Source organism: Anabas testudineus, chromosome 10 (assembly GCF_900324465.2).
Source record: "Anabas testudineus chromosome 10, fAnaTes1.2, whole genome shotgun sequence".
Lineage (NCBI taxonomy): Eukaryota > Metazoa > Chordata > Actinopteri > Anabantiformes > Anabantidae > Anabas > Anabas testudineus.
In genome coordinates this window covers 9,970,105-9,995,922 of record NC_046619.1, presented here as the reverse complement: position 1 = coordinate 9,995,922, position 25,818 = coordinate 9,970,105, and the positions used below count along the sequence as shown (strand labels likewise).

The window sequence follows — 25,818 nt, the reverse complement described above, 5'->3', positions numbered from 1 at the left end:
CAGACCAGGGTCAGCGATTAGGTCAAGCCTCAAGCCGTCAACTCGGTCCTATCTGTGTGTGAGTTAGTCAAGGTGACACGGAGAGGGGGGTGGGGTTTATTCCTCGTTTCCACAGAGAGACATCGAGCCCAGGGTCAATATTGACCATCAACCATCCGTGAGCTTGGCTGGACACTGCTTGACTTTTCAAACTTCAGTTCGTCGTAGTTTAACAAGGAGAGGGAAAGTCAGGGATTCCAGCATGGAATAAAAACGAAGCTTAATATCTCATGCTCACACACACACACACACACACACACACACACACACACACACACACACACACACACACGCTCATACTTACACATGCACCAGCCTCAATCTGCCATCTGGAAAAGACAGGCAGGTATGAGAAGGCTTTACAGTGAACTGAGTGGGAGTTGCAGTGGTTTGGGCAGAGTGACAGAAAAGGTGATAGAGGGAGGGAGAAAGTGAGAGGGAAAAGAACGAGTGTTTGGAGGGTTGGGGGTGAGGGCTGCACTGAAATGTAAAATGGGATTATAGCAGCATCACTGAGGCCTTTTATATTTGTTTTAACTGGACACCATCAGACCATCTCAGGTGCCCGTTTGTCTTTTGGAGCATCATTCAAGCCTGACCTGGCAAGCCGTGCCCACCTTTCATAGACAAACACACACACACACACTGCACTCCCAATTCCTCCTGAGCTGAAAACACACCGTGGTGTTGTAGTTACAGCTGACTCCTCTGAGGAATGGCCCGTAACGCTCTTCTCTCACTGGCAGAAGGGAGCAGTGCCGAGCCAACAACAATACTACATGAAAACACTTCAGACACCACCACAAACCAACGGCACTCAAGGGGAGCTATGCTATGGCTATAATGGGATATAAGAGTCCAGATTAAGGCTTTTACTTTAAACACGGACCTCGTCTAAGCAGAGCTACGTATTCAAAACAAAAACAGACTCACTGGACATCCGCCGCTGGGATCTGTAGGTTTTTCATAAAAGTTCAAATCTTGGCCAACAAGGGCAGCTCAGACTAAACAAGTGGTCGGCTTGAAGCCTCGTGGGAAGCTTCTCACAGTACATGACAGGACACAGATGAAGCACTTACAGATGAAACAGATGCTGCCAGATTGTCATTCAAGAACATTTTGGAGTCATCAGCGGAGGTCAGACTATCTCGTGTCGAGTCTGTTCCCACTGCGTGATAAAGTTTACAGGGACAGAAACCAACGCTCTCACGTCTCGCTCACATATTGGTGCATTTCTGAAAGTTATCTGTGAAGCACAGCGGAAGACGACAGAGAGATTTGAACGGAGAGAGAAGCAGGGACGATGGAGGAATTGGAGTTGCAATCATCTTGGAGAGACTGCTCCTTTGTTCTGTTGCATTAATCTGCTTTTTTTTCCCCGTTCCCCTGCTCATTCTTTTGATCCGCTGTTGGATCATCCCCTTGATGATTCACTAACAGCAAAAGAAATTAAATACATCAGATTGACGACCCTCCTCTCTCCCCTCCACCTCCCCCGCCCCCTCTTCTCCCCTCTCTTTGGCACCACTGCCTCCCTCCTTCCTCCTTCCTCCCTTCTACTCCCCGAGGCCTTCATTTCTTCAATAGATAAGCAGCGAATCTGTTTTTTATCGCTTCACTTGCCATCTCTATCCTGTCTTTCCTGTCTTCCCCTCTCTGTTTTTTTTTTCCTTTTCTCTGTGCTGTGTTTAATCCCAACCTCACGGTGGATGCATGTCAGAGATGTAATTCCATTGTTTAACATGTTCGTCTGAGCCCCCACCCCACCCTAAACACAGTCACTCCCGGGGCCACATGCATATTCATCAGCTATCAAAAACAAAAGGCAGATCACGCTGTTTGTCATGTACCGCAACCAGCACTATTCAATTCGCTCCTTTCTTTGCAGCTTCTGGCGGATTAGTGCATGTTAAACATATCTCAGACACACAAATCCTAAGCACTAACATATACAGTAGACATTCAATCTGAGAAAGAGAGTCTGTAGTTCTTTCAACATGCAGGCAAAAGCTACTTATACTTTTGCTCATGTGAACACACTGGGAAATCTGGGCAGAGTGTGGAGTGCAGTGATAGTTGGGGGCTCTAAACGACAAAAGCAGTAAAAGATTTAAGAGCAATGTTGGAAAAAGAGGTCAGTTATGTGAAGGGACATGCTTAGCTCTGTGAGACTGTAGGCCATTCATCAGGCAGTTCTGCACAGCATGAGCCAGAGTAAGTCCGTCCCCAGGTCCTGCTACAGTTTTCTGGGCGATGTCCAGGATGCACCGGCGGACAGCTCCGGGTTCCAGGCTCCAGGCTCCAGGGCCAGACAGATGTAAACACGGCCTGACCGCACACAGAGGCGCAGTGCCAACCTGCCCTCACCTCACACATAAACAACCAAGGAGGCCACACTGTGGGCCAGGGGACAGACAGCATTGAACTTGGCTGGAGGCAAGGAGGGGAGGGAGGAGACAGGGGAGCGGAGTCTGGAGGAGGAGAGAACAGGGAAAGAAAAGGCAAGAGAGCAGGAGGCAATGATGTTATGCTTGTTAGAGCAGTTTGCAATTCTAAAAAAAAAACAAAAAAACTGTGGCATCAAGGCTCACTTGCCTTAACACTGTATATATTCTATTGTTCTTATTATTTGCAGTTCCTAATTGCAGTTCATGCCACCAGTGGTGTGTGCATTCGGGTGGATCTGCTTAGATATTTTCTCAACGCCCTGTCATGACAGATGCGCTGGGCTCCTCAGTGCCTGTTTGATTTATGCGTCAGGACAAATATGGGTCAAAATGAAACATCCAACACGGTGGCTTCTACTTGCTTGTTCTTCTTTCTTCTTTTTCATTCCCTTTGCACTTTCTTCTTTTCAAAGCGCGGCTCAGCGGGACTGTGTGCCTCTGCTGTACCAGAGCCAGGTTGTGTGTGTATCTGAGTGCGTTTTTGTCTTTCTCTGCGTGCGTGCATGTGTGTGTGTGTGTGTACGTTTGTGTGATGAGACGTGACAAGCACCTTCATCCTCCCCTCAGACGCCACATTCCACAACGCTCTGCCACTCGCTCCGTGTGGCGCGCTTTTCATCTTTCCTCCACCCGTTCTTTCCTCCTTCTTCTTCTTCTTCTTCTCTTCTTCCCTCTCCCCGCTCTTCTTCTCCTCGCTCTCACAGGTGGAAAAAAGGCACACGGAGGAATGAAAGGGACAAGATTCTAATTAGAGGAGGAGGCTGAGACAAAAGCAGGGGGATAACGAAGGGAAGCAACGATAACACATGTAAACCACAAAGCCTTAATCTTAGAGAGCGTTTGGAGGGATCTCTCATTTCTCTCTCTCTCTCCAATGAGTCGAGGCAGTGGGTTGTGTGTACGGGAACACAAGGGGATAGGATGTGATTATGAGCACAGAGCTGACAGACTTGAGACATTGGTGTGTGTGTGTGTGTGTTTGTGCGTGCACATATGTGTGTGTATCCCCACAGGGCCTTCAGCTCCCTCTGTTCACAGAGACCAACTTAAAAATCACAGGCATGTAAGAAGACTGAGGCAGTTGTACTTTTAGATTTGTTTACTTATTTGGAGAAAAGTGCAACAAAGTACCAATTTATTGAGCCTAAGTAACTACGTATTAATTCAGCGCCTGTGAAGAAGTTTCATGCGCAAGTTAAGTTCTGCTTCATCTAGATGAAGGCTGTCATAAAAAGAGAAGCAAAGACAAAGCATCGCGCCTGTAATCCTCAATATATTTTATTAATTTAAAGAAACAGCTGGATGCTTCTCAAAACCTCTTTATCTCCCTCGTTTTCATTTTCTATGTGGATTCTATCGGTTTAATTCTTTGCATCTCTGACATTCTGCTCCACCTCCAGTGTCCTTGGGTGATATGATAGTGCTTGGGGACTTTGGTTTCCCTGCCACTGCTGTGAAACTCCATTCAGATGATGAAACTGCGGTGCAGCTGAGTCTGCGACTCACGGTGGGATGCTGGTGTCTTTGTGGCTCTCTGCGAGGCTGAGGCGAATTCTCACTGATGAAAGAGCCTGCAAATGTGCCTCTTTAGCCGGGCCCATACATCTTCTCGCTGAGAAGCCATTACGACTGTCATCTGGCTATGCATGTGTGTATGTGTATGTATTTGGTTTTATTCAGAATAATAATTCCACACTATTTTCTCACGGTTTTCTCCTACTGCCTCACTCACACAACCTTTGTCATATTAGACATGCATACAGTTGGTGTGCATTGTTAATTAATGTGAGTTTGACAAATTACTTTTCCGTGCATGTGGAACAAATGACAGGTGTCAATTTTTTTTTTTTTTTTTTGCACTAATGTTGCCATGAAGTTTGGATCCTGTGAGTCACAGGGAGACTGAAAATAACAGCGAAAGATAACCTGGCAAAGCACATTTCCACAGAGTCTTCCCTGAGGTGATGTAAGACTTAAGACAAATGTCTTGTTTGTTCACCACTGAATGGCCATCTTTCAAAGGGTGGCATGCTGGCACAAACACACACACACGTGCACACATACACACAGAGATATGCACACGGGAGCAGATCATTTTTCTCCCTCATGAAGTAGGTAGCGAGAATATTACAAACCAAAATCATAACGCATTGCCGTAGGCCAGGGACCGGGTGAGGAGAGGAGAGGCAGCTGTGTAATTGAATTACAGTCTGACAGACAAGGGAATAGATAGATAGATAGATAGATAGATAGATAGATAGATAGATAGATAGATAGATAGATAGATAGATAGATAGATAGATAGATAGATAGATAGATAGATAGATAGATAGAAAATAAGCATATATATGCATCTGTGCGTGTATGTGTGCACTGGAGGCAAAGAGCCTTATTCTCCATTAATAACAGCCACTAATCCCCTGATGTGATTACCTCTCCCTCCTTTCCTTCTCCTCTACTCCCCCCCCCCCTTCATCCTTCCATACTCTTGCTTCTATTCAACAGCGCCAACCACTTGTCTTCCACGGCAGAGCTCAGCTGGTCCAATCCCCTGAACAGATCCAAGACTTCCACTGTGTTCAGCTGCCAGGACGATGGAGGTCTTCCAATTTGACGCCTCTCCTTACTAGAACTCGCCTCTGGGCAGGTATATGAAAAAGCAAAAGTCAGTGGTGTTAGCACAGAGAAGGAAGCAAATTTAAACAGATTAAGACCCATGCCACTGTTCAAAGCTCTGACACTTAATGCTTCCTGAATGAGCAGTGACGTGTGATATGAATCGTACAAGATATGGTTTGGGATGTTCAAACGTTTATGGAAATATCTGCAAGCATTGAGGATTATGGGTGTGCAAAAGGAGGCAACAAGCATGTCAGTATAGCTATTTCTGTCCTCAATGACTGGCTGCCAAATGCATTTTTTTCAGCATTTGATAAACTTGCTACATCAATATAAAGTCTAGTGTGTTTCTATGGAAACTTAGACCTCAGAGAAGGTTGAAATTTGCCACTTAGCTCAAGATCTGCTCAGTAATAATATGCTATGATAAACCTTTACAGCGTGTTTAGTTAACATATGAATCATACTGTGCAACTTTATGCATTCACACGTTGTCAAACGTCTGTTTCAACACACTAAACCTTTCAAAGATAAAAGCATGCAATTACATTTATCACATCAAACACGTCAGTTTTATTTCTTCAGACAGAAATATTCTGTTCATAAGCTTTTTTTTTTTTTTTTTAAGTTTTTCAAAGTTTCACCTTGCTGTAATTTTTTTAGTAAATTCAATCTGTCCTGTCAAAGGAGTGAGTGTTAGTATAAATAATGTGAAAATGTAATGAGTCCAAATAACACGCTACTAATAGCTGAAGCTGACAGACAAATGCTGCTTGTGCTACACACGTTGAAAGCCACGCACGCAAAAGTGTACAGATACAGAATGAGCATGCACAAAAGCACACACAGTCTGAATGCAGGTCCCTCGGGGAAAAAACAGTGCAGTACAACATTGGGCTTCGTTTACTTGGTGATGTCTCCATGGTAACCGTTATGACTGACCTTCAAATATGTTCACTACCTTCCATCTGGCTCCGGTTGGCTAATCAGGTCACATCAACACACATACAAATGCACTGTCAGATCTCATCATGAATGAGGGGAATTTTTTTTTTTTTTTTTATTGGGGGGTGGGGAATTTTTCTTTCTCAAGTCAAAGTTTGTTATCAGTAACTGTAATTTATTTGGATTTTGTCCAGCTCACACACAAGTTATGGTCCTGATTACTAGGATTACCAATTGGCCTTGTTTTTATTTGCACGCTGACAGGCTGCAGCTTTACCGAGATGAAAAGTTCCCTTTGAGCTGTCTCAGTTTGTAGGCGGTTTTCAATAAAGACATGAATGAATTAGTGTTTCTTTCATCAGCAAATAGGCCATTCCCCAGCTCTCCGCATGCTTACACAAATTGGCTCTGTGTCCCCCTTCTCTTTTTTGTTCTACCTCACATCCCTGCCCCTTTAATTTTAGTTCTGTTCAATACCCCTCATCTGCTCTGCTGTTTGCAAGTTCATACGGCACTCCAGAAGGGCCAACATCTGGTAGCTCCTTCGGCCCAGTCTGGTGCATCCGTTCTGGGGATGACGAGGCCTGGAGACCAGCCCCTCCTGTGGAGATCAGTCTTTGGTGTATGTGGTTCCATTCAGAATCTCAGCTTCCTGTGTGCTGGTGCCTTGATGTGGCCAGAACCATAGTGTATGATTTATTACAGTACTAACTCTGTCCCTACCGCTAATACTTCCATTATTATGACCGTACACTCCCTCCTCCTTCCTCACGCTCCCACCTGCAATCTTACACTGAAGCCTTTACCAGATACAGCTGACACAGCTCTGCATGGCTTACATAAGGAGCGTTGTGTTGCTGCCTTAATGAATGTTTGGTCTCAGTAGAAGATGTTTTAAGTGGGTGGAGGAGCCATGCTTGAGTGAGGTGACAAAATTGTTGGGGCGATGACACATATTGTAAATTGACTGGAGGTCAGTGAGCTCAGTTGTTTCCATTTGTGCCCTGCTCCGCGTCCTTGTTGTATTGACTACTAGTTTTGTTGCCTTGAGTGGTTTACTGGTGGCAAGCAGGGTCCAAAGGGAACTAATAAGGGTGGAAGTAGGGGGTAAACCGGTTTTGGCTGTGTGGCCAATCAAAGCAACCTCATCAAAGTCACCCAACCAGTGCTGCCCCCAACCATTGTTGCCTGTTTTCTTCAGTTTATGTAAGTGCCACACAGTGTAATCAGCAGGCCTTGAAGAGAGAGCAAGATGGATGAAAAGAGAAGAGGAGCGAGAGGTGTAGAGATGGAGGAAAGCACCAGAACAGGAAGTGTTTGTGTAAGCAAAGTCAGAGTGAGTAGGCTGAGGAAAGAGGGATAAGGGCAGTGGACAGAGGAAGTGAGGGGTCCAGAGATTAGAGGAAGTCCAAAGAGGAGGGATGTGGTGGAGTCGTGTTTACATGCCTTGGTCACACAGTGTACTGTGGCTTTGTGTGTCAGCAGTGCTGAGTTTGTGATGGGTTGCCACTGCAAACCAATAATCAAGCGATATTTACACCGCTGTAGCTAGTTAACCCATTTCTCAGGAAGTGCAACACTTCAGCATGTGAATGCCCAAACAACAAAAACATCATCACCGGCTGCCTTAAGAAGGAGACGTAAATATAAATAGACTGAAATAGACAGGCAGACACATAAATAGGCAGAAAAGGAAGTGGAGGCCCCCTTTTTTAAACATCCATTCATTCATATACATACAAACATTGATCACTACTGTGACGTGTGCCCCCCCACACTAAGACACAGGCTTGAGTATCACCCTTGTGATATACCATTAATGCAAGACACCCTAAAAGGCAGCTGCCTCAAAGTCCCCCAGGGATATCAGATTGCCTCCTCTTCCTCATCGTCTTAATTAAGACAATTAAGAGATTTACAGGACAGATGGATGGTAATCCAGCTGGCTGCAGTGCCTGCCCCTGAGGACAGCACCACTTAATGATGAAGTGAGATGAGTGAGAATGGAAAAGTTCACATCCACTCACAAATGGTGCTCTGGCGCTCTCTTGTGGGTGTAGGTGAAATACTGGCTTCTTTATGTTTTGTTAGTAGCATTTCTTTTTACGAATTAATAAGTAAAGGTTTCATAAAAATGAATAAATATAATACAACAGTTCATAACACCACCTACTCAATTATAAAAGATTTACACCTGATAATTACTGTACTATAATTAATTCACTGAACTTTTGCTAAGAGGAGAGTTTTTGGTCAGTGAAACCACAGTTTTTGCATTGACAGATGCATGGACATAGACTTCTTTTTTTTTTGCTTGCGCTTGTAATTTAAATTATTTAGCCCATTTTTATCCCAGTTGTATCTCAACATTGCATTTATAATCTATCTTTTATAATGAACGTGCGGCTAGTGCAGTCTTTTGGCTTTTCCTCATTCATAGTTGGATCATAGTACAATCAGTTTTATTTCCATTTACAGTGTGGAAGTTTAAATCACATTGAAATAAAACAAGTAATTTAATAACACGCTGACATTATACGAAAAACAGATGCTATAAGAAAATGACAAAGAAAAAATACGAAAGGGCTGTACCACAAAAATACTGGAAGTAACAATGAGTGATGTTGTTTTTACTGGATGTTACAACATAAAACCCAGACTAGTCAGCTTCTTTACTGTGTGTTTACAAAGTAGTGATTATTTTGCCCTTCGGTGAGTTTAAATCAGATGATGTATTTGTTGCATTTACATCTTTCCTCTGGGACATCAAATCAATCTCTTATGTGAAACTAAATTAATGTTATTTGTGAATTTTTAATCTCAACAGACCGGATGTAGAGTAGCTCCGAGTTTCACAGCTCCTGTAGTGACTCAGAGCCTCTGTAACGTATCGCTCTGCTGGTCATCCACCTGCAGTCAAGACAAAAGGAGAGGCAATTACAGTTAAAACGCTTAAGTGGTTAATTTCTGCATATAAATGTGGCAAATCTCAGAAACACTCACATGCTCATGCTGCCTTGTTTCTGTTTTATTCCTGTAAACACAGTTGTAAGGATCAAATTAACCCACAAACTACTGTTGGGCTTCTGTAAATGAGCACAACCACTATCCACTGCATACTCACGTCGAAGTTGCCATGTGGTTACTATGGCAACAGTCATCACCACCAGCACCACCGGCACCACGATGGCCGCCTGGTGAAGACTACGACTCTCCTCAGCTCTCACCTAGCAGAGAAGATTCAAAGGTGAAGTTCACTCTCAGTGGAGAAATCATGTGAAAACTAAAGTGGCATCAACAGGTGTGTGTCACGAGAGGGAGCAGAAATTCACCAGCTCCTCAGTTGTTTTGTGTTTTGCAGTTGCCCACGTCCATAGCCAGAGAAATATTAACTTTCACTTATATTAATGTTGTCGTTTCTGGACGCCTGTTGAACCATTTATCCTGGTGGTTTCAACCTTATTCCATTTCATAATTGTTGAGGCCAGTGAACTCCTGGGAACACCCAACGCTTTAGAAATGGCTGTATACTCTTGCCCTCATGTGTTCCTCACCACAAAATCTAGAGGTCCTTGACTTCATCACTCATTTTGCCCTTGCAGAACTTACATAAGCAGGTATTTTTGTTCATAAATGGCGCTGTTTTGAACTTACTATTCTCCCCGTTCACACAGGCTGTGGGTGCAACAGTGAATAGAAAAGAACGTTGAGCCGACTCATTGATTAGTGACAGAAAATGAATCAAACATCGAGCTTTTGCATTTCCTTTTTCTTAATATACAGAATATCCTGGATGTTTTGTAGTGTTGGTTGGACAAAAAAAGACACTTCAGGTCTTTACAGGTCTAGGAAAGTTTTGTGTTTTAACACTTTCTGGTGTTTTAGAGTTAATTGGCAGCTTAATCAATAATACAGGCCTAAAAATTGGTTTGATCTCAGCCAGCTACAACTTGAAAATACTACTGTTTACATTGTTTTAATTCAGTAGCATTTTCAGTGCAGGGCTTTTACTTGTAGTAGAGCATATCTAAAATTGTCCTCCCTAAATCTTGTGACTTCCTCCTCCACTACTTACAGCTGCATTAGGCTCTGTTGGTGTGGTGGTGACAAGACTGTCCCTCAGATGACCTGGGAGGCACAAAGAAATGAAGCTTAGAGGAAGCGTTGCTAATGAGAAAACTGCTAAATGTGCAAAAAAACAAAAAAACAAAAACAATATATGCTGAGAATTTATTAGGCCAAATAAAGTGTGTTTCCTGATGAATGAAGAACTACGCTTGTGTTTTTATAAACATGTTTTGCATTACTAGGCGGTCACTGAACATGATGAATAGTCATTACTTCTGCTCTTATAGAAACTGAGAAGGAAACAATTAGCAGTTCTGGTAACATTATAGTAAAAAGCTCTGCAAGTCATATCTTGACCCGTTTAGCACAATAACATAGAACTGAGACTGTGATTATTTCAAAGTAGATTTATAATCAATAAACACAACACCTGCTTCTGCAGTAGTGACGGTGAGAACATTACTGGCTTCACTGGTGCCGTGACTGTTCTGTGCAAACATGCGAATGTTGTAAGTTGACGGATTCACTTCGATTATTGTGGCCTCTGTCTGGTTGGGGCTGAAGTCTATAACTGTCTTTGTGTAATCCCACGAGGCTGTGGGGATAAAAAGAGTTGACATAATGTTAACAAACGCCAGAAAGACAGACGTCATGGTTGAGTTTCCAGATTAACGACTTCTCTTACCATTCACTGCTTTGTACTCCAGGTAATATCCCGTGATGGAGCTGTCACCTTCAAACCCAGGAATCCAAGAAAGGGAAATGGTGTATTCTGTGACTTCCTTTAATTCAACTACTGGAGGATCTGGGGGCACTAGGAGACACATAGAAGATGCATTTAGCAAAGAAACGTGATGCTAAAATTTATATATATACACATATATATATATATATATATGTATATACTGTATATACGAAGTACCTGAAACGTTGCCTGTCGTGCTTTGCTCCCAGACTGTCACAGTAGTAAAAGTCTCAGCTGTTGAAGTTGTGTGAACTTGAGAGCAGAGTAAACAAATTGATTTTCCAGTCATAATTATGAAAACAAACTGTCATAATGAAGAAAACGTTTGTTTGTTGTATAGTTTCTCAAGATGCCCCATGTGCTGCACGTTTCACCACACATACCTGAAGTGACGTCTGTGTCCTGCATCCACACTGTAGCAGCAGGAGAAGTGAACTTAATCGTTGTCGCTTTTGACGTCGTGCGAACTTGAATCAGAGTTAAATACAAAATTACTTGATATTAAACTGGTACAGTTAGAATAATAGGTCATTCAACCTTCAGCCATATTTTACTAGTGGCTCGTATTTCCTAGCTTACCCTCATCCAGAGTGGAGCAGAGAGGTGCAGTTGAGGCAGGTCCCACTCCTGCAAGATTTTTGGCCTGTATGATCACTCCGTACTTGGTAGACGGCTTCAGGTTGGTCAAGATGATGCTCTCTAGTTCTCGAGTGGCCGTCACACTTTGGTGCTGCCAGTTTTTAAAATGTCTGCCTGCATTGTCATACTCTCTGTAACTAATGCTGTAACTCCGCAGAACCCCGTTTCTGAGATCAGCCCTCGGAGGCTGGTCGAAAGAATAATAAAAGTCTTTAATTATTATTATTTAGCATTAATAAAAGAACTGTTTATAACTGTGTAGGATAAATGGATGGTAATGCTGATGAATGCTTCCAAAATGAGGTTTCAAAGTTGTAACTTTACCTTCCAAGTTACTTTGATACTGTGAGAAGTGAGGGCCTCGAGCTGCATGTCCAGTGGAGGACCATCAGGTGCTTCAGTGAAAACAAGTTTTCAAGGGGCAAGCCATCAAAAAAACTGAATCATAGTATCGCAATTATAATTATCTCTTTTAAAAAAAAAATAAAAAGAATAATGACATAAGCTACCTGCTTCTTTGGTTGTGACTGTCAGAACACTACTGGCCTCGCTCATGCCAACACTGTTGATAGCAAACATACGAAGGCTGTAGGTTTTGGCTGGATGCAAATCCACTAAAGTCACCTGAGTCAGTAGAGGATTTGAGATTTCTGTTCTTATTGCAGTATCCCAGGATGCTGTGCAATAGAAAACAACAGATTAGCTATACCATACCATTTATTATCATTTATTTCTTAATATTATAAAAATAAAAGTTTTCTTGTGTTTACTCTGTTTGTTTTTGAGATCAATCTTGTAGGATGTGATGGGTCTGCCACCATCAAACCCAGGAGTCCATTTTACAGTTACACTTCTTTCCTTCACCTCTCTCGTCTCGACCTTTAGGGGATTAGGGCGTACTGAAAATCATAAAGACAGTGTTACACAGTTTAGTGCTGAAAAAACTGAATTGACAAATCTGTATCACATTTATTGCTGTTGTCTTTGGGAAACTATGAAGGATCTGATCTCACTTTATGATTTATTTTTGTGGGTCTCACCTGCCACTACTGTGAGTGTCTGCTGATGTTTGTGGTCATTGAACCAGCCAGGTATTTCCACACGGCAGCCGTACACCCCTGAGTCGCTCTCCTCAACTTGCCTGATGGTCAGCGACACATCCCCTTTGCCAGAATTACCCCTGAGCAGGTAGCGCTCTGACAGCCTACTGACCACTGATGTCCCGTCTGACTTGATCACCTCGTTGGCACAGCCTCTGCTGGGAATGTCTCCCCGGCCCCAGCACACAGAAAGGCTGCCATAGTAGTCTGAATCGTAGTTACACGGTAAAGTAACATCTGTTCCGACGGTGGCTATGATGACTTCTGAAGACACACAACCTGTAAAGAGACAGCAAGATAGAAAAAGTACATGAGTTGCCTGGTGAATATATGAACACCATGTCATGGTTAGAATAATTTTATAGTAATAAAATGATCCTCACGAAAATCTTACCGAGCAGAAGACAAAAGAGAAGACTGTGGCATAAAGCAAATTGCCTGCTGCCCAGAATAATCATTGTACAGCTGTCGCGTCTGAAGGACCAGTTCACCTGCTAAACAGCACTGAGCCAAACCACTGTGTGATTTCAGCTTTGAAATCTTTCCAAATCACATGATGCTGTCCTTGATATGCTCACACAAACAACTTCTGCTGGCGGAAGAGGAATGCAGAAAAGAGCTGTTTCCTTTTCTGTGGTTTTGGTTCCTTAACCTAAAAGTGCCACTTTGTTTCATTCTGATGATTTGACAGATACAATCAAGGTTATAAACAAACTGTCTTCACCCCAGAGAAAAGTATATTGTCTTAGCCTAACTAACGCTAAACTTTTGTTATCATCATGTGAGCACAAACACAAGATGGTTCAGACATGCCGTGCACTTTCATTTCCAAAACGTCTGCCCGTACATCCTGATGTATAACTCTACGTCTGGTTTACTCAAGGACCATGCACTTTACTTTTAGACTGCTGAATAAACATTTGGGTCTGCTGGATGTTTAGTAACTTCCTCATTGACTGACCCCCCAAAACACAGTCACAGGCTGTTTCAAAATGCAAACCTCTAGACTCTTTCATTTTCTGTTATTATTGTATTTTATTTATGGATTTGTGATTATTTCTAGGACTGACAAGCAAACACACAATTTCCTTTTTTATTATCTTGAGAATTTGCAGATATCATCTTAAAGGTTTTAGTAATATTAATAACTCTTACAAATCCAAATATACAGTAGTTTTGTTATTTATACAGTAAAGAACATGTTATATAATCGTATACACATAAACAGGTAAATATCAATACAAACAAGTTGTCACATTCAGGTGATTTTCTCACATCAGTCACAAAACACAGCAGTTTTCTCACTGGTTCAGAACAGGCGCAATGAGTCCTGATTTCTTGGACGTTACTACGTTTACAAAACAAGAAGAGGAAGCCGTGTTTACAATACTGACTCTTTGGAATATGAAAATTAACACGAGAACAGGATCAGAAACAAAGTAAGAGCAACTTTCTTCCACGGAAATGTAAGAACGTGAAGTGAAATTCAGTACAACAGGCCTTACAATGGAAAAAGAAGGCTAAAAATGGAAACAAGGATGCTGTTCTTGTTTGTTTGTAATGAATTATTTAAAATGCTAAGCTTTTATATAATAGTCATAAACAAAAATGTGTTGAAAATGTGATTTACACTGAAATAATTTGATAAATTTGAGATTGATTTTCGTGTGAATGATGACAGTAATTAATCGATTTTACAGAAAAAAACTCTTTTATGAGCATGCCAGATGGATCAAGTGGATCCTCGACTATATTAATAATAATCTATTATGTCCATTAGGAGGTATTGGATATACAACATATTTGTATATTCTCAGCCATAAATGACACAGTTTTGCGTTTGTTTGCATTAGATTGACTGAACATCACTCAATCCTTTAAGACACTGTCATAAATGTTCTCAGCATGTTGAGCTGATTCCTTTGGGAGAAATCTTGTTCCTGGTTTCAAAAGAAAGTTTACATATTACATAAAATATAATAAAAAGATGTTATTTTTAAGATAATTTCTTTTTTGTTTTTTCTGTGTCTCTTCACAACAGCTGATGTAGGTAAGGTAAGGTAAGTAAATGGTTAATGTTAGAGAAACACACTTACGGAAAATGAAGACAAGGATTATGATGATAGTGGAAAAGAAAATAGCTGCCATCCTACTGGTGTTCCCCACTCCCAGGAACGCAATGTGTTTTTCCTACAGTGAAGATGAAGCTTATCATGAGGATCTAGGTCAATTATAACTGGATTATAATTTTATGTTCACAGTTTATTGAAATAATTAAAATCTGTCTTTCACACATATACAGAGACAATTAAAGCTAATTTTACTAAACAAACTGTTTTTATAATACTAAAACGTAAAGTGCTTTAAGTTACAATTGTAGTCAACTGAGAGCATCTTAACAATTGTTTATGAAGTAAAATCATCTGTGTACATTTTGAATTTTACAAAAAAGTGTATATGGCGATGTTTCATACCAGGGTTGTGACATCTCCAGTGCTGACTATGTTACCTACTTCCACACTTTTAAATGTCAGCATGTCTGTAAGCAATTAACACAGCAGGTTACAGCTCTGTTAAAAAATGAAAGACAACTTTAAACTCAAATGCAGCGCACCATGTTTAATCCCTGCACAATAACACACTGTCAATAAAACAAGTGAAGACAAATATTTAGATATGCAGGAAAATGTGATTTTAAAAATAAATGATCTTGGGTCATTTATATTTTGGGCCGTCTTGCTAAATGCAAGAAGGAACCAATTTGCATAATGCACCAGAAAGATTTAGCAAAGGAACACTTGAACTTACATGACACGTTTTTAGCTAAAATTGTTGGTTTAATTTTGTGAATTTGAACTGCAGAGAAACAGATTGTTGAAATACTGTAATTCAAAGACAAAGAAAATGCAAAAGCCAAAAAAATAAAATAGACGTATAGATGTTTAGGTGCATCTGAACCATCTTAATCAGTTCATAAGTGGGGAGCAAACTGCTTAGTTCATGTTACATTGAACACCATCTGTAAAGTGAACTGTAAACTCAACATGTTCCACAAACACACACCTGAAGTGGCAGCAGGGGATGTTGTCTTAATAGTTGTTGTTGCTGAAACTGTGTGAACAAATACAACTTTGAAGTTAAATTAATCATTTTCAATTTCATCAGTCTTGGATTATTATTATTATTATTATTTGTACTCTTGTGATTTTACCTCTATCCAAAGTAGAGCAAACAGATGTAGTTGACGCAGGTCCTACTCCTGCAATAGTTGTGGCCCGTACAAGCACACTGTACTTAGTAGACGGCTTCAGGTTGGTCAGGATGATGCTCTCTACTTCATTTGTGGCTGTCACACTTTGGTGCTGCCAGTTTTTAAACTGGCTACTAGTATTTTCATACCCTCTGTAACTAATGCTGTAACTCTGTAGAACCCCGTTTCTGAGCTCAGCCCTCGGAGGCTGGTCGAAAGAGAAGAGAAGAGAAGAGAAGAGAGGTGTTGAATTCTTTGAATCATGTAAAAATGGGAAAAAAAGTATTTCCAAAATTGTGGTTTTACCTTCCATGTAACCTTGATACTGTAAGAAGTGAGGGCCTCAAGCTGAATGTCCAGTGGAGGACCATGTGGTGCTGCAGACAAAAAAATCTTTAATTAAAAATAAGACTTCATGAAATATGAATATGGAAAATATTGAGTGAATTAGTGGCCTGAATGTACCTGCTTCTTTAGTTGTGACAGTAAGAACATTACTGGCCTCGCTCATGCCAACACTGTTAATAGCATAAATGCAAAGGTTGTAGGTTATAGCCGGCTGCAAATCAACTAAAGTCGCCTGAGTCAGTTTAGGATTTGACACTTCGGTTCTTACTGCAGAATCCCAGGATGCTGTGCAAGAGTAAACATCAGATTCATAATGCCATCTTTACTGTACAAAGGACAAGTATTTCTATATAGTGAAGACTTAGTTGTCGAACCTCCATGCGGGTTAGAGGGATTACCTAGTTTATGCTTGAGATAAATCATGTAGGATGTGATGGGTCTGCCACCATCAAACACAGGTGCCCATTGAACAGAAATGGTCCTTTTCCACACGGCTCTTGTCTCTATCACTAAAGGGTTAGGAGGTGCTGAAAAGAAAGAAAAAGGTTTGTCTCCAACAAACCCCTCATTGTTATATATTTAATCATTTCTTGCATCACTTGAAAATATACATTTGTTTTTTCTCCCCTGCAAAGGTTGCATTTTCTTTCTCACCTGGCACTACGGTCAGAGTCAGCTCACATGTGTGATCATTGAACCAGCCTTGTATTTCTACTCGACAGCTGTACGTTCCCGAGTCACTCTCCACAGCTCGTCTGATGGTCAGCGACACGTCACCTTTATCAAGGTCACCCAGGAGCAGGTAGCGCCTGGACAGTCTGCTGGTCACAGATGTTCTGTCTGACTTGATCACTTCATCCGTGCAGTCCCAGAATAACTGCGGTCCTCGGCCCCAGCATACGGGGTGCCTTCCGTGAAGCTGAGCATCATAGCTGCATGCCAACGTAACGTTGTCTCCCACTTTGGCTGTGATGTATTCTGCAGACACACAACCTAAAAAGCCAAAAAGTCTCATTGGCAATAAGAAGGTAAATGACATAAAAAGATATACATGACTTTCTTACCTAGCAGTAGATAAAGAAGAAGAAGACTGCAGTACAAAGTGAAATTACTTCTGCCTGAAATAATCATTTTATAGTTATAATAGCAAAATAAATCCCTGGATTTAGTTCACCTGCCAAGTGAGACTAGACTAAATCACTGTGAGGTTTAACTATGTTTCCAAACGACTTCTGCAGTCTGAAGAAGTGTTTTGTGGTTTTGGTTCCTGATACTAAAAAAAGTAAATAAGCGCTTCTAGTCGTGGTTCTACCCATCAGTAGATAGAGATGATGTGTTTTGTTTTGTTTTGTTCTTTATCCTGATTTTCTAAAAGTTCAATGAAAAATACGAAGGTGTGTTTTAATATGACAAATAGTAAAAGTTTTGATTGTCTTTCTGTGGGCACATGAGTGAAGTGTGAACAACGTCCAGACACTGAGCAAAATGGAAAGTCTGATTTACTGAGTCAGACTGCATTTCCATGTTTCTATTTTACGTTTCTGCTGAGTCAACCTCTCATCTGCTAGATGTAGGGTAAGCCTGGAACTACATTTCTTGCCCTTAATGTTGTTTAAATGTTAATATTTTGTTGAGAATCTAATCAAACTTTTCATTTGTTAACTGTAATAAGCCACAAAATCCAAATCAATTTACTGTATATCAAGACAGAAACAGTTTATTAGTTAACCTTTTCCCAAGGTAAAGTTACAGAAGTACCAACTTATAAAGGACTGCCAGAAAATTAACTGACTGTAAAACAATGAGTGACATACAGTACTGTACAAAAACAACATCTGAGAAAAGTATTGAATCATTCCAGCTGTTATTTCCTCATTAGTCATGAATATATTATAAACACAATCACAGTCATGATTCAGAGCACCTCTCCAACAGACTCAGAAAATATGTCACCTTCACTTTCATTTAGCTTACACGGTTTCTGTAAAGAGGCAACCAATACACACAATGCACATTCAAAACAGTGTAGTAAGTTATTCTTTAAGGTAATGTGATCACCAACATGATATAAATATAGTGAAAATGTAATCTATGTAAATTTAAAAGCGGTATAACATATAAGTTACACTATGCATTTCTTCCATCTCTCTCACCAGACTGTTTTTCACATGAATGAATATCCAGTTTTAAATCTATGTTAATATTTCGATAATAATCTATGAAGTCCAGCAGGTGGCATTGTGTCCACAAGCATAAAGCATCCAGTTTTCTATGCTGTGAAATCAATTTTACCATGAAACATAAAGACAAAAAAACAAAAAACAAATTCATTAATCTGCAGGTTATTTTTGCATCTTCTAATGCACATGTATCCTTCCTTGCTATCTCAGAGTTGCAGGACCCTGTAAGCTGCAATCCCATTGTCATTATTGTCATAATATTACTTAATATGTCTCTATTGCATACACCTTACTTCTCATTTCATTGATCTTGAAGTTTGTTTGTTTTTTATCCTTATTGATAGATATTGTCAAATTACTTTTTAGTATTTGTGTTGATGTGGTTCTTTGCTTTTAAGAAAAAGCTGCTGTAACAAGATGAAACATTCCCCACTGAGATTATTAAAGGTCTTTAAATCTCAAATCTCTTATCCAGTTAACAGATAAGAGATGAAAATGTTTCTTTCTAAAGAGGAGGAGATGGCACACATCATCACGTGGCAAGTAGACAGGCTGAAGCGGTTAAAGCCTTTGTTCCCAATATCGCTGACCATCACTCAGACATTGGGACACTTTCGTATATGTTCTCTACAGGGGAAGTGTTGAGACGCTGAGGCGTTGTCTGTGGTTTAAATGTCCTCCCTGGTTGAAAGAAATGCAAATGTCAAATGATATTTTCTTTTGCTCTGTAGACGCCCACTTTTAATGTGTAAAAATAATCTGAATGAGTCACAAATTATAATCCATTTCACACTTACAGAAAATAAAGACAAGGATTATGACGATAGAGGCGAAGAAAATAACTCCCATCCTGCTGATGTTCCCCACTTCTAGGAAGACACTGAGTTTTTCCTGCAGTGAAAATGAACCTTATCAAGAGGGACTGAGGTAATTATAACTGTCTCACAGTCTATATATATATATGTGCATGTGTGTGTGTGTGTGTGTGTGTGTGTGTGTGTATTTCTTTCAGTTCTTTCTTACAGTTCATTTAAAAATTACTTCAGATCATAAAATACTGGATTCAGTGTCACTCATTTAAACACTACATTATACATTAAACAGTATGCCTATATAACTAAAACAGTATCATACCTCAGATTTTATTCTTTCAACTGTGATGATTTTTTGTCCAGCAACTTCTGGAGTTTTAGGTGGAGATGGTAATTTTTCTGTAAGGAGTTGAAACCAGGTGTTAGATAAAGTTCATTCTTAAAATTAAATGCAGTAAACTACTAAGTAACTGAGTACATTTACTCAGGTATGACATTCACAAATACAAGTTGGAGTTACTTGTACTTTTCTTGAGTATTTCTAGTTCATTTTACTTTTACTTTTCCCCCCTTCAAAATTAAAAATTTTATTTTACTCCAATTTGTTTTACACTTTACAGGTTTAGATTCTTATATAAATCGTTATACACTAATAAAATGCTGATGTCTCATTATCCATGAACCTCCAGTCCATGAAGCATCTATTTAAAGACAATTAGACTTAAAAAAAATACTCAATTTAAAGATCATCCTGCATTTTAATGTTATGTATTTGCTCATCTTGTCTCTTACCAGTAGAAACTGTCCAGACCTGGGTAACAAGCTGTTCTACGGGAGCTGGGAAAAAAGACCCACAATAAGTCCCAGTTGAAAAACACCACAGCCAGGATCACCTTTAACAGTGTTTGTGAACGTTACCTTCCTCCATGGCCAGATGTGTGTTGATCTTATAATCATTGAACCACCCTGGGACCTCGACCCTGCAGCCGTACACGCCAGCATCACTCCACTGAGCATTCAGGATGGTCAGAGACACATCTCCAGCTGTCTCCGCCAGCAGCTGGTACCTGAAGGACTGCCTGAGTTCTACAACCCCATCCTGGGAGGAGAGGATGGTGTTGGAGCATTTGAACGTCGGGACTACGTCTCGACCCCAGCAGAAACTCAGGACACCATCAGTTTGGATGTTATACTTACAGGGCAAGGTGACATTGTGGCCAATGAGGCCAGTGACCGTGACGGTGCTGGAGCGCACTGTGGAGGACAGTGATTGATCAAACTTGACAGTGCAGTGCTTTTCCAGTTGTAATTCTGATGTCTGAAGCCGATGACTGCGCCAACACAAACATGCAGATACAGTACAACCCTCCGCCCACAAACACGCTGCAAATACCAATAACAAAAAAGCAGAGAATATCGACTTACCTTGGGTCAGGATTGAGAGTAAAAAATAACAAAGACCCCGCATGTGTGTAGGCTATTGTATAACAATATCCCGAAGTAAGGATGAGATGAATTTCTCCCCCACACACACTCCAGGGCAGATGGTTTGGTACAGTGAAGTTTCAACTACCCTTTTTTCAAATTTAGGAAGGAAATCATTTCTGGTCTTGTCTGTGCTTGGACCTGAGCATGCAGTGAGCTCACAGTTAAAATAATCTGCCTCATCTATCGTTATAAACGTGATCTGAGTCCATCGTTTCCCACATACACGAACATCTTAGCTCAGCTGGAACCAGACGCAAGTATTCTGTGCTATCCCACATTTATGGAGTGTGAAGTTACCAAGAGTTAAGAGGAAGAGAACACACTCAAGCAGATGACACAACAGGAAATATCATTGTTGAGTAAGTGTCATATACTGACACAAGCAGTTCTCAAGAAACCTATGTTTACATCTGTTCTCTAAATATCTCTGTTCTCTAAAAAATAAGGCTTGTGGGTCCACTGAAATGAGCAAACGCTTGGTATTTTAGTCCCCAGTTTTCCACTGGGATCACTCAGGTTTCATCTCATTTTCATTACGGTGGTAACGTGAGTTGCAGTTATAATAGTGGAAGCACTTTGACTGTCGTTTTAAAGTAATGTCTATCTGCTGCAGGAGACCTCAAACTGCACATGCTCGTCATTCAAAGTTTCTCTAAATGTTGTTACACTTAGTAATTGCAGCACTTTTTCCCCTATCAGCAAGTTTTCTGTTTAGCTACATAATAAAAATTAAAATAAAAGTGAAGTAAGTGGATTAATGTAATATAGCTTTGCTAATGGAAAGGAAATATTGGTGTTTATATGAGGACAACAACCTAAGGAAAACAATTTAGCCTTTGCCAGTCTTTATCTGCCCTCACCTCCACCACAGGCCTGTCTCCACCTCCACTTGTCAACTTGTCAGCTGTTATGGTGCTCCATAGATCACTGTCCTCCCACGATGATATCCTGTGTTGTGTCACTTCTCTCAGCTGTGAATCAGGTCACAGATTCTCCTTAATAACAACAAACATAATGAAACTAAAACCTTTCTGTGGACGCATGTTCAAAGATGATTCTAACACTGAGCAGGGATTTGTTTAATGGTGGGTTTCCCAGTTGTATTCCAAGACCCGTGATATCACAAAAACGATGGTCAGCTTCGCTGCTTGAATCACAACAGAATTCACAGCACGACAGCTGCTCCGTCCATAAAACCTTCACTTACTTATTCAATGTTTTCTCTGTTAGAGGAGGAGTTTTGTTTACATTTTCTATTTGTGTTCAAATTGGAGCCATTGTCAATTTGTCTTAAAGATAAAGGATTAAAAATGGCAATGAGAGCAAGAAATCGGGTTTGGTTTAAGGCCAAAGTGCCAGCACTGACAAATCTATGGCTGGGCAACTTTTGCTGATGTCTGATAAAAGCACCATGCGAACAGAAAAGAAGAAATGAGACTGCAGAGTTCTCTCTGTGTTATTTCTAGAAGGCGAAATAATTGTGAGCTCTGTGTATTTAAACTTCAGCTAAAGAACAGAGCGGCTGAAGCTATTTTGATGAAATTGTACATGCAGTTTCACCGATCAACATAAACTTCATTAAAACAATGCACACATCAGCATCATTCTCAGTCATTGTGAATATTGCTGACACTGAAGGATCCATTGTTACCTTTGGAGCTAACAAGCAGAACTGTCAAAGGTTTTTTAACCATCAGATAACATCTGCTCTTTAAATATGTTTGTATATGTAAATATTGTTAAACAATTTCATTACTGTGATTTTTTTATATTATAGTGGCAAAAAAAAAGTTTGCAGTTTCCTTATTTTCTGCATGAATCGGCCATGTATGTCTGAGCTGAGCTACAGAAATCATTTGTTTGTATTGTTTACCTCTAAGGGTTCTGTACCACTGTAAATGCCCTTATGTAAGAATGTACTACAGTATATACTATATGATATCTAAGTTTAATGTTTTGATATTAAATAATGGAAAGAAACAGGTAATGCACGATGTGAAGTGTTGTGAATATCAACACTTTGTATCACAGTTATGTATTCATTTATTCAGCACTTGATGCCCTGATGAAGTCCTTGTATTTTGGCTTGACAGCTTTCACGGGTCCACGGCTGACCTCTGATGACAGATTTCTTTATCGCCTTTATGTCAACACTCTCAGTGAAATAAGATTTTTAAAAAGTCCAAAAGGGAATATTACTGGTTCTAAATATTGTGGTCATCTGCCTATGTTCTCTGTTTCCAACCAACAGACAACAATGTTTTGTTTTGTTTTTCCTTAATGAAATTTTAACGCAAACTGTAATCGTTACCTAAACCTAACCAAGTTGTTTTTATAGCTAAACTCACTTCATGAAAGAGTTCATTTTTCAGCAGGGATTGTAACAATTTTGAAAGGCAAGGACAAGTGGTTTTGTCTCGCTGATAAGGTGATTTTATCAGACATGTTTCTATTTATGTGTCACTTCACATACGTAGAAACACACACACACACACATATACACACACACACATACACACACACACACACACTATGAATGAAACATCATAATTATGTCAACTAGAGGCAGCAATGTAAACATAGTTACTTTGGGACTGTGATTTGATCTTTAAGTCAAGAGTATTAACAAATAGAATTTGCCTAAAATAACAACATGTTATATACCTGATCAAAATCTGATCTTTCATGTCTTTATTGAGAACAACCATAAAAACCCCATAGTGTAAACCATGACATTTCAAAATGTTCACATACTTTTTCTTGCCTCTGTATATACCAAGACAGCATGTTGATCTACTGCATCAAGTATAATTCCAGCTTTAAACCCTACAAAATCTTTTAATAAATCCATGACATTATCGGAACATAGGGTTATTGTTTTTAAATTGATTCAATTTATCTGTGACTAATACTAGAATAATCTTGGTTTTGTCCCTGCTCTCAACTAAGAGGAAACTCAGTCCACATATTTTCTTCACTTGATGACAGAGGAGGAAGCAGAAGCAGAATTTTTGTGGAGTTTCTGCAGAGCAATCAAGTGTGCATAAATAAACAATATATAGAGTAGGTTTCCACTACTAGACACTGCCCATTTATTTATTTCCTCTACAGAACATGCTGTAATCTCTGTGTGTGTCCACACAGTTCATGCATGATAGATTTACGGCTGCTGCTCCCGGCAACTGTGGCGTCCCAGCCCTTTCCCCACTTCTACCCTCGACCCTCCTGGGAGTTTGTCTCATTGTCCCCCTCCTCTCTCCTATTAATATCCCACTGGGGAGACTAGAGCTCATGGGGAGTTTGGGAGCGGAAACGCCTCCCAAGCACTTCTGGAAGACACAGAGTTGGCTGACAAGGGTGGGGGGGGGAGAGAAACAGGGACAGAGGAGAGAATTTCGGATTGAAAGTGTGAAAAGATAATTATAAAATGTGAGCAAGGAGAAGGGATGGAAATAAAAGAAGGAGGAACTGAATGAGCAGTAAGAAGAAGATGGCACATGGTGGATAGAAATACACATTATGCTCACCAGTACAGTTGTCTCTTTTATTCTACTCATTCCCACTATGTGTTTTCTTCTCATTTTCCGGTTTCCACCCCCAGTGTTGTGCTGCTGCCATAAATCCTGATTCTGTTGCTCATTGCCACTTCACCCACAATCTTTTCTGGATAAGTGACTTAACATTTGACAATGTCTCTAGTCGTCTGTGTTCTGTTCAGCAGATCACGGACAAAGAAATGGGCATGAAAATTTAGGATGCTGAAATGGTGCCTCCATGCCTACACAGAGTGAGGAAGAGAGGCCCTGCAGGATATAAAGACTCTCAAACAGCGGGATTCTCATGAGTTCCGTCTTTTTCTGCACAATTGAATAGGGAAAAATGTGCAAACATAAACATGCCCTTAAAAGAAAGATGATTAGGGATGAACAGAAGAGAAGAAGCTCCTCTGACCCAAAGCTGATCCAGATCCAACTCTTTCTGTCCGCTGGGAAACAAAGTGCTCTTTTCATTTCTCACATGGCCCGGCCACCCCTCGTACTAACACAGGACAGAGAGATGCTGAGAAAACCATGAGAGGACACAAGGCAGGGGACCAGTATGGGAAAGAGTATCCTGAGCACAACTCCCCTAGTGGAAGTCATCTAAAATATAAAATGTCTGGGCTAATACATCTTTAAGTTTTAAAGATGTCATCGTGCTTTGTAACACTCAAATCAACTGAAAGCTTAACAAACAGGTACAAGTTGCAATAATCAGGTGCAGAGAGGTTAAGCAAGTGCCGGTTAGACGTTGAAGTTCTTGTGGGCTGAACACCTACAGCTTCTCCTCTTCCTTGTTTTTCCTGTCGGTGCGTCTGAGCAGACAGAACCTGACTCAGCCACAACACTGTGCGTCAATACAAAGCTACGAGTCCTCAGTGCTAAACACAGCAAGGGCCAAGGTTCATGAGAAAACCCGGTGTGCTATCTGTGTCTTTGTGTTCACGCGGACACATTTATGATTCATACATTTTTTTATTTCTATTTCGCATAATTTAAAGGTTGTACCACAACACAAAAATATAAACAGTAAATGAGTTGTTTTTGTGTGTGTTGTTGAAAAACACACAATGCATGCTGAATATACGTGCGCAAGGAAACTCAGGTCTGTGCTGCCTTCACATGCCAATGTACAGTGCATTTGAATTAGTGCATAGCTCAGAAAAAAGAGATTAAACTACAGAATCATTTAGCCTAAATCTGCTAAATAAAACAATTCAAATCAGAAAAGTGACCTTGAGCATAGTCTCAGTGTTCAAGCACTGCCGGACATCTGGTAGATGCATGAGTGATAAATGAATTTCTCCTGTTGTTCAGCCAGTTCGTGATCCAGAATGAGATTTATTTAGTGGCCGCTGATTGAATCACAGTTAAAGACAGGAGAAAGTTTGATTTATTACAGCTCCTTTCAAGGTAGACACATGGACAGAAAGCTACTCTGAATACCTGCGGGGAGCATCAATCATCAAGGTAAAAAGTCCAACACTACAGTGGGAGGCTTTAGCTACAACACACGATTTACTGCCACATGTTGTCAAAGGTTAAATCCAGACTTGTTCAAAAAGGTATTTAAACAGAAAGTGATATTTTGTTGTTTTT

General features: G+C 40.4%; 3 protein-coding genes and 1 long non-coding RNA gene across 6 annotated transcripts; all 4 read right to left on the bottom strand.

The window, feature by feature from the left end:
* Positions 1 to 4,972: 4,972 nt before the first annotated feature.
* Positions 4,973 to 13,138, bottom strand: LOC113161021 (Down syndrome cell adhesion molecule homolog). Of its 2 annotated transcripts, XM_026358508.1 has the most exons (15): positions 12,997 to 13,138; positions 12,543 to 12,881; positions 12,273 to 12,401; positions 12,012 to 12,179; positions 11,827 to 11,897; positions 11,443 to 11,689; positions 11,247 to 11,330; positions 11,041 to 11,115; positions 10,804 to 10,932; positions 10,549 to 10,713; positions 10,126 to 10,178; positions 9,175 to 9,277; positions 9,054 to 9,084; positions 8,880 to 8,960; positions 4,973 to 5,125 (listed from the first exon to the last, which is right to left on the bottom strand). In XM_026358508.1, exons 1-14 carry the CDS (start codon positions 13,058 to 13,060, stop codon positions 8,903 to 8,905), a joined length of 1,716 nt encoding a protein of 571 aa, XP_026214293.1. In that variant the 5' UTR covers positions 13,061 to 13,138; the 3' UTR covers positions 4,973 to 5,125; positions 8,880 to 8,902. The 2 variants fall into 2 exon arrangements, with proteins under 2 accessions (XP_026214293.1, XP_026214292.1); XM_026358507.1 differs by lacking the exon at positions 4,973 to 5,125 and having other exon boundaries at positions 8,496 to 8,960.
* Positions 13,139 to 14,222: 1,084 nt separating this feature from the next.
* On the bottom strand, positions 14,223 to 15,144 carry LOC113161022. Its single transcript, XR_003298723.1, has 3 exons — positions 15,077 to 15,144; positions 14,699 to 14,792; positions 14,223 to 14,542 (listed from the first exon to the last, which is right to left on the bottom strand). It is a non-coding gene; the product is annotated as an uncharacterized LOC113161022 (long non-coding RNA).
* Positions 15,145 to 15,600: 456 nt separating this feature from the next.
* On the bottom strand, positions 15,601 to 17,356 carry LOC113160905 (Down syndrome cell adhesion molecule homolog). Its single transcript, XM_026358369.1, has 7 exons — positions 17,265 to 17,356; positions 16,855 to 17,193; positions 16,599 to 16,727; positions 16,318 to 16,485; positions 16,159 to 16,229; positions 15,814 to 16,060; positions 15,601 to 15,713 (listed from the first exon to the last, which is right to left on the bottom strand). The coding sequence occupies exons 1-7, from the start codon at positions 17,329 to 17,331 to the stop codon at positions 15,601 to 15,603; spliced, it is 1,134 nt and encodes a 377-aa protein (XP_026214154.1). The 5' UTR covers positions 17,332 to 17,356.
* A 534-nt stretch (positions 17,357 to 17,890) lies between these two features.
* On the bottom strand, positions 17,891 to 21,317 carry LOC113160043 (T-cell immunoglobulin and mucin domain-containing protein 4-like). 2 transcript variants are annotated; one of them, XM_026357077.1, is made up of 7 exons: positions 20,618 to 21,158; positions 20,390 to 20,446; positions 20,111 to 20,291; positions 19,985 to 20,029; positions 19,515 to 19,591; positions 19,178 to 19,271; positions 17,891 to 19,061 (listed from the first exon to the last, which is right to left on the bottom strand). In XM_026357077.1, exons 2-7 carry the CDS (start codon positions 20,402 to 20,404, stop codon positions 18,973 to 18,975), a joined length of 501 nt encoding a protein of 166 aa, XP_026212862.1. In that variant the 5' UTR covers positions 20,405 to 20,446; positions 20,618 to 21,158; the 3' UTR covers positions 17,891 to 18,972. The 2 variants fall into 2 exon arrangements, with proteins under 2 accessions (XP_026212862.1, XP_026212861.1); XM_026357076.1 differs by having other exon boundaries at positions 20,111 to 20,446; positions 20,618 to 21,317.
* Between the last annotated feature and the right edge of the window lie 4,501 nt (positions 21,318 to 25,818).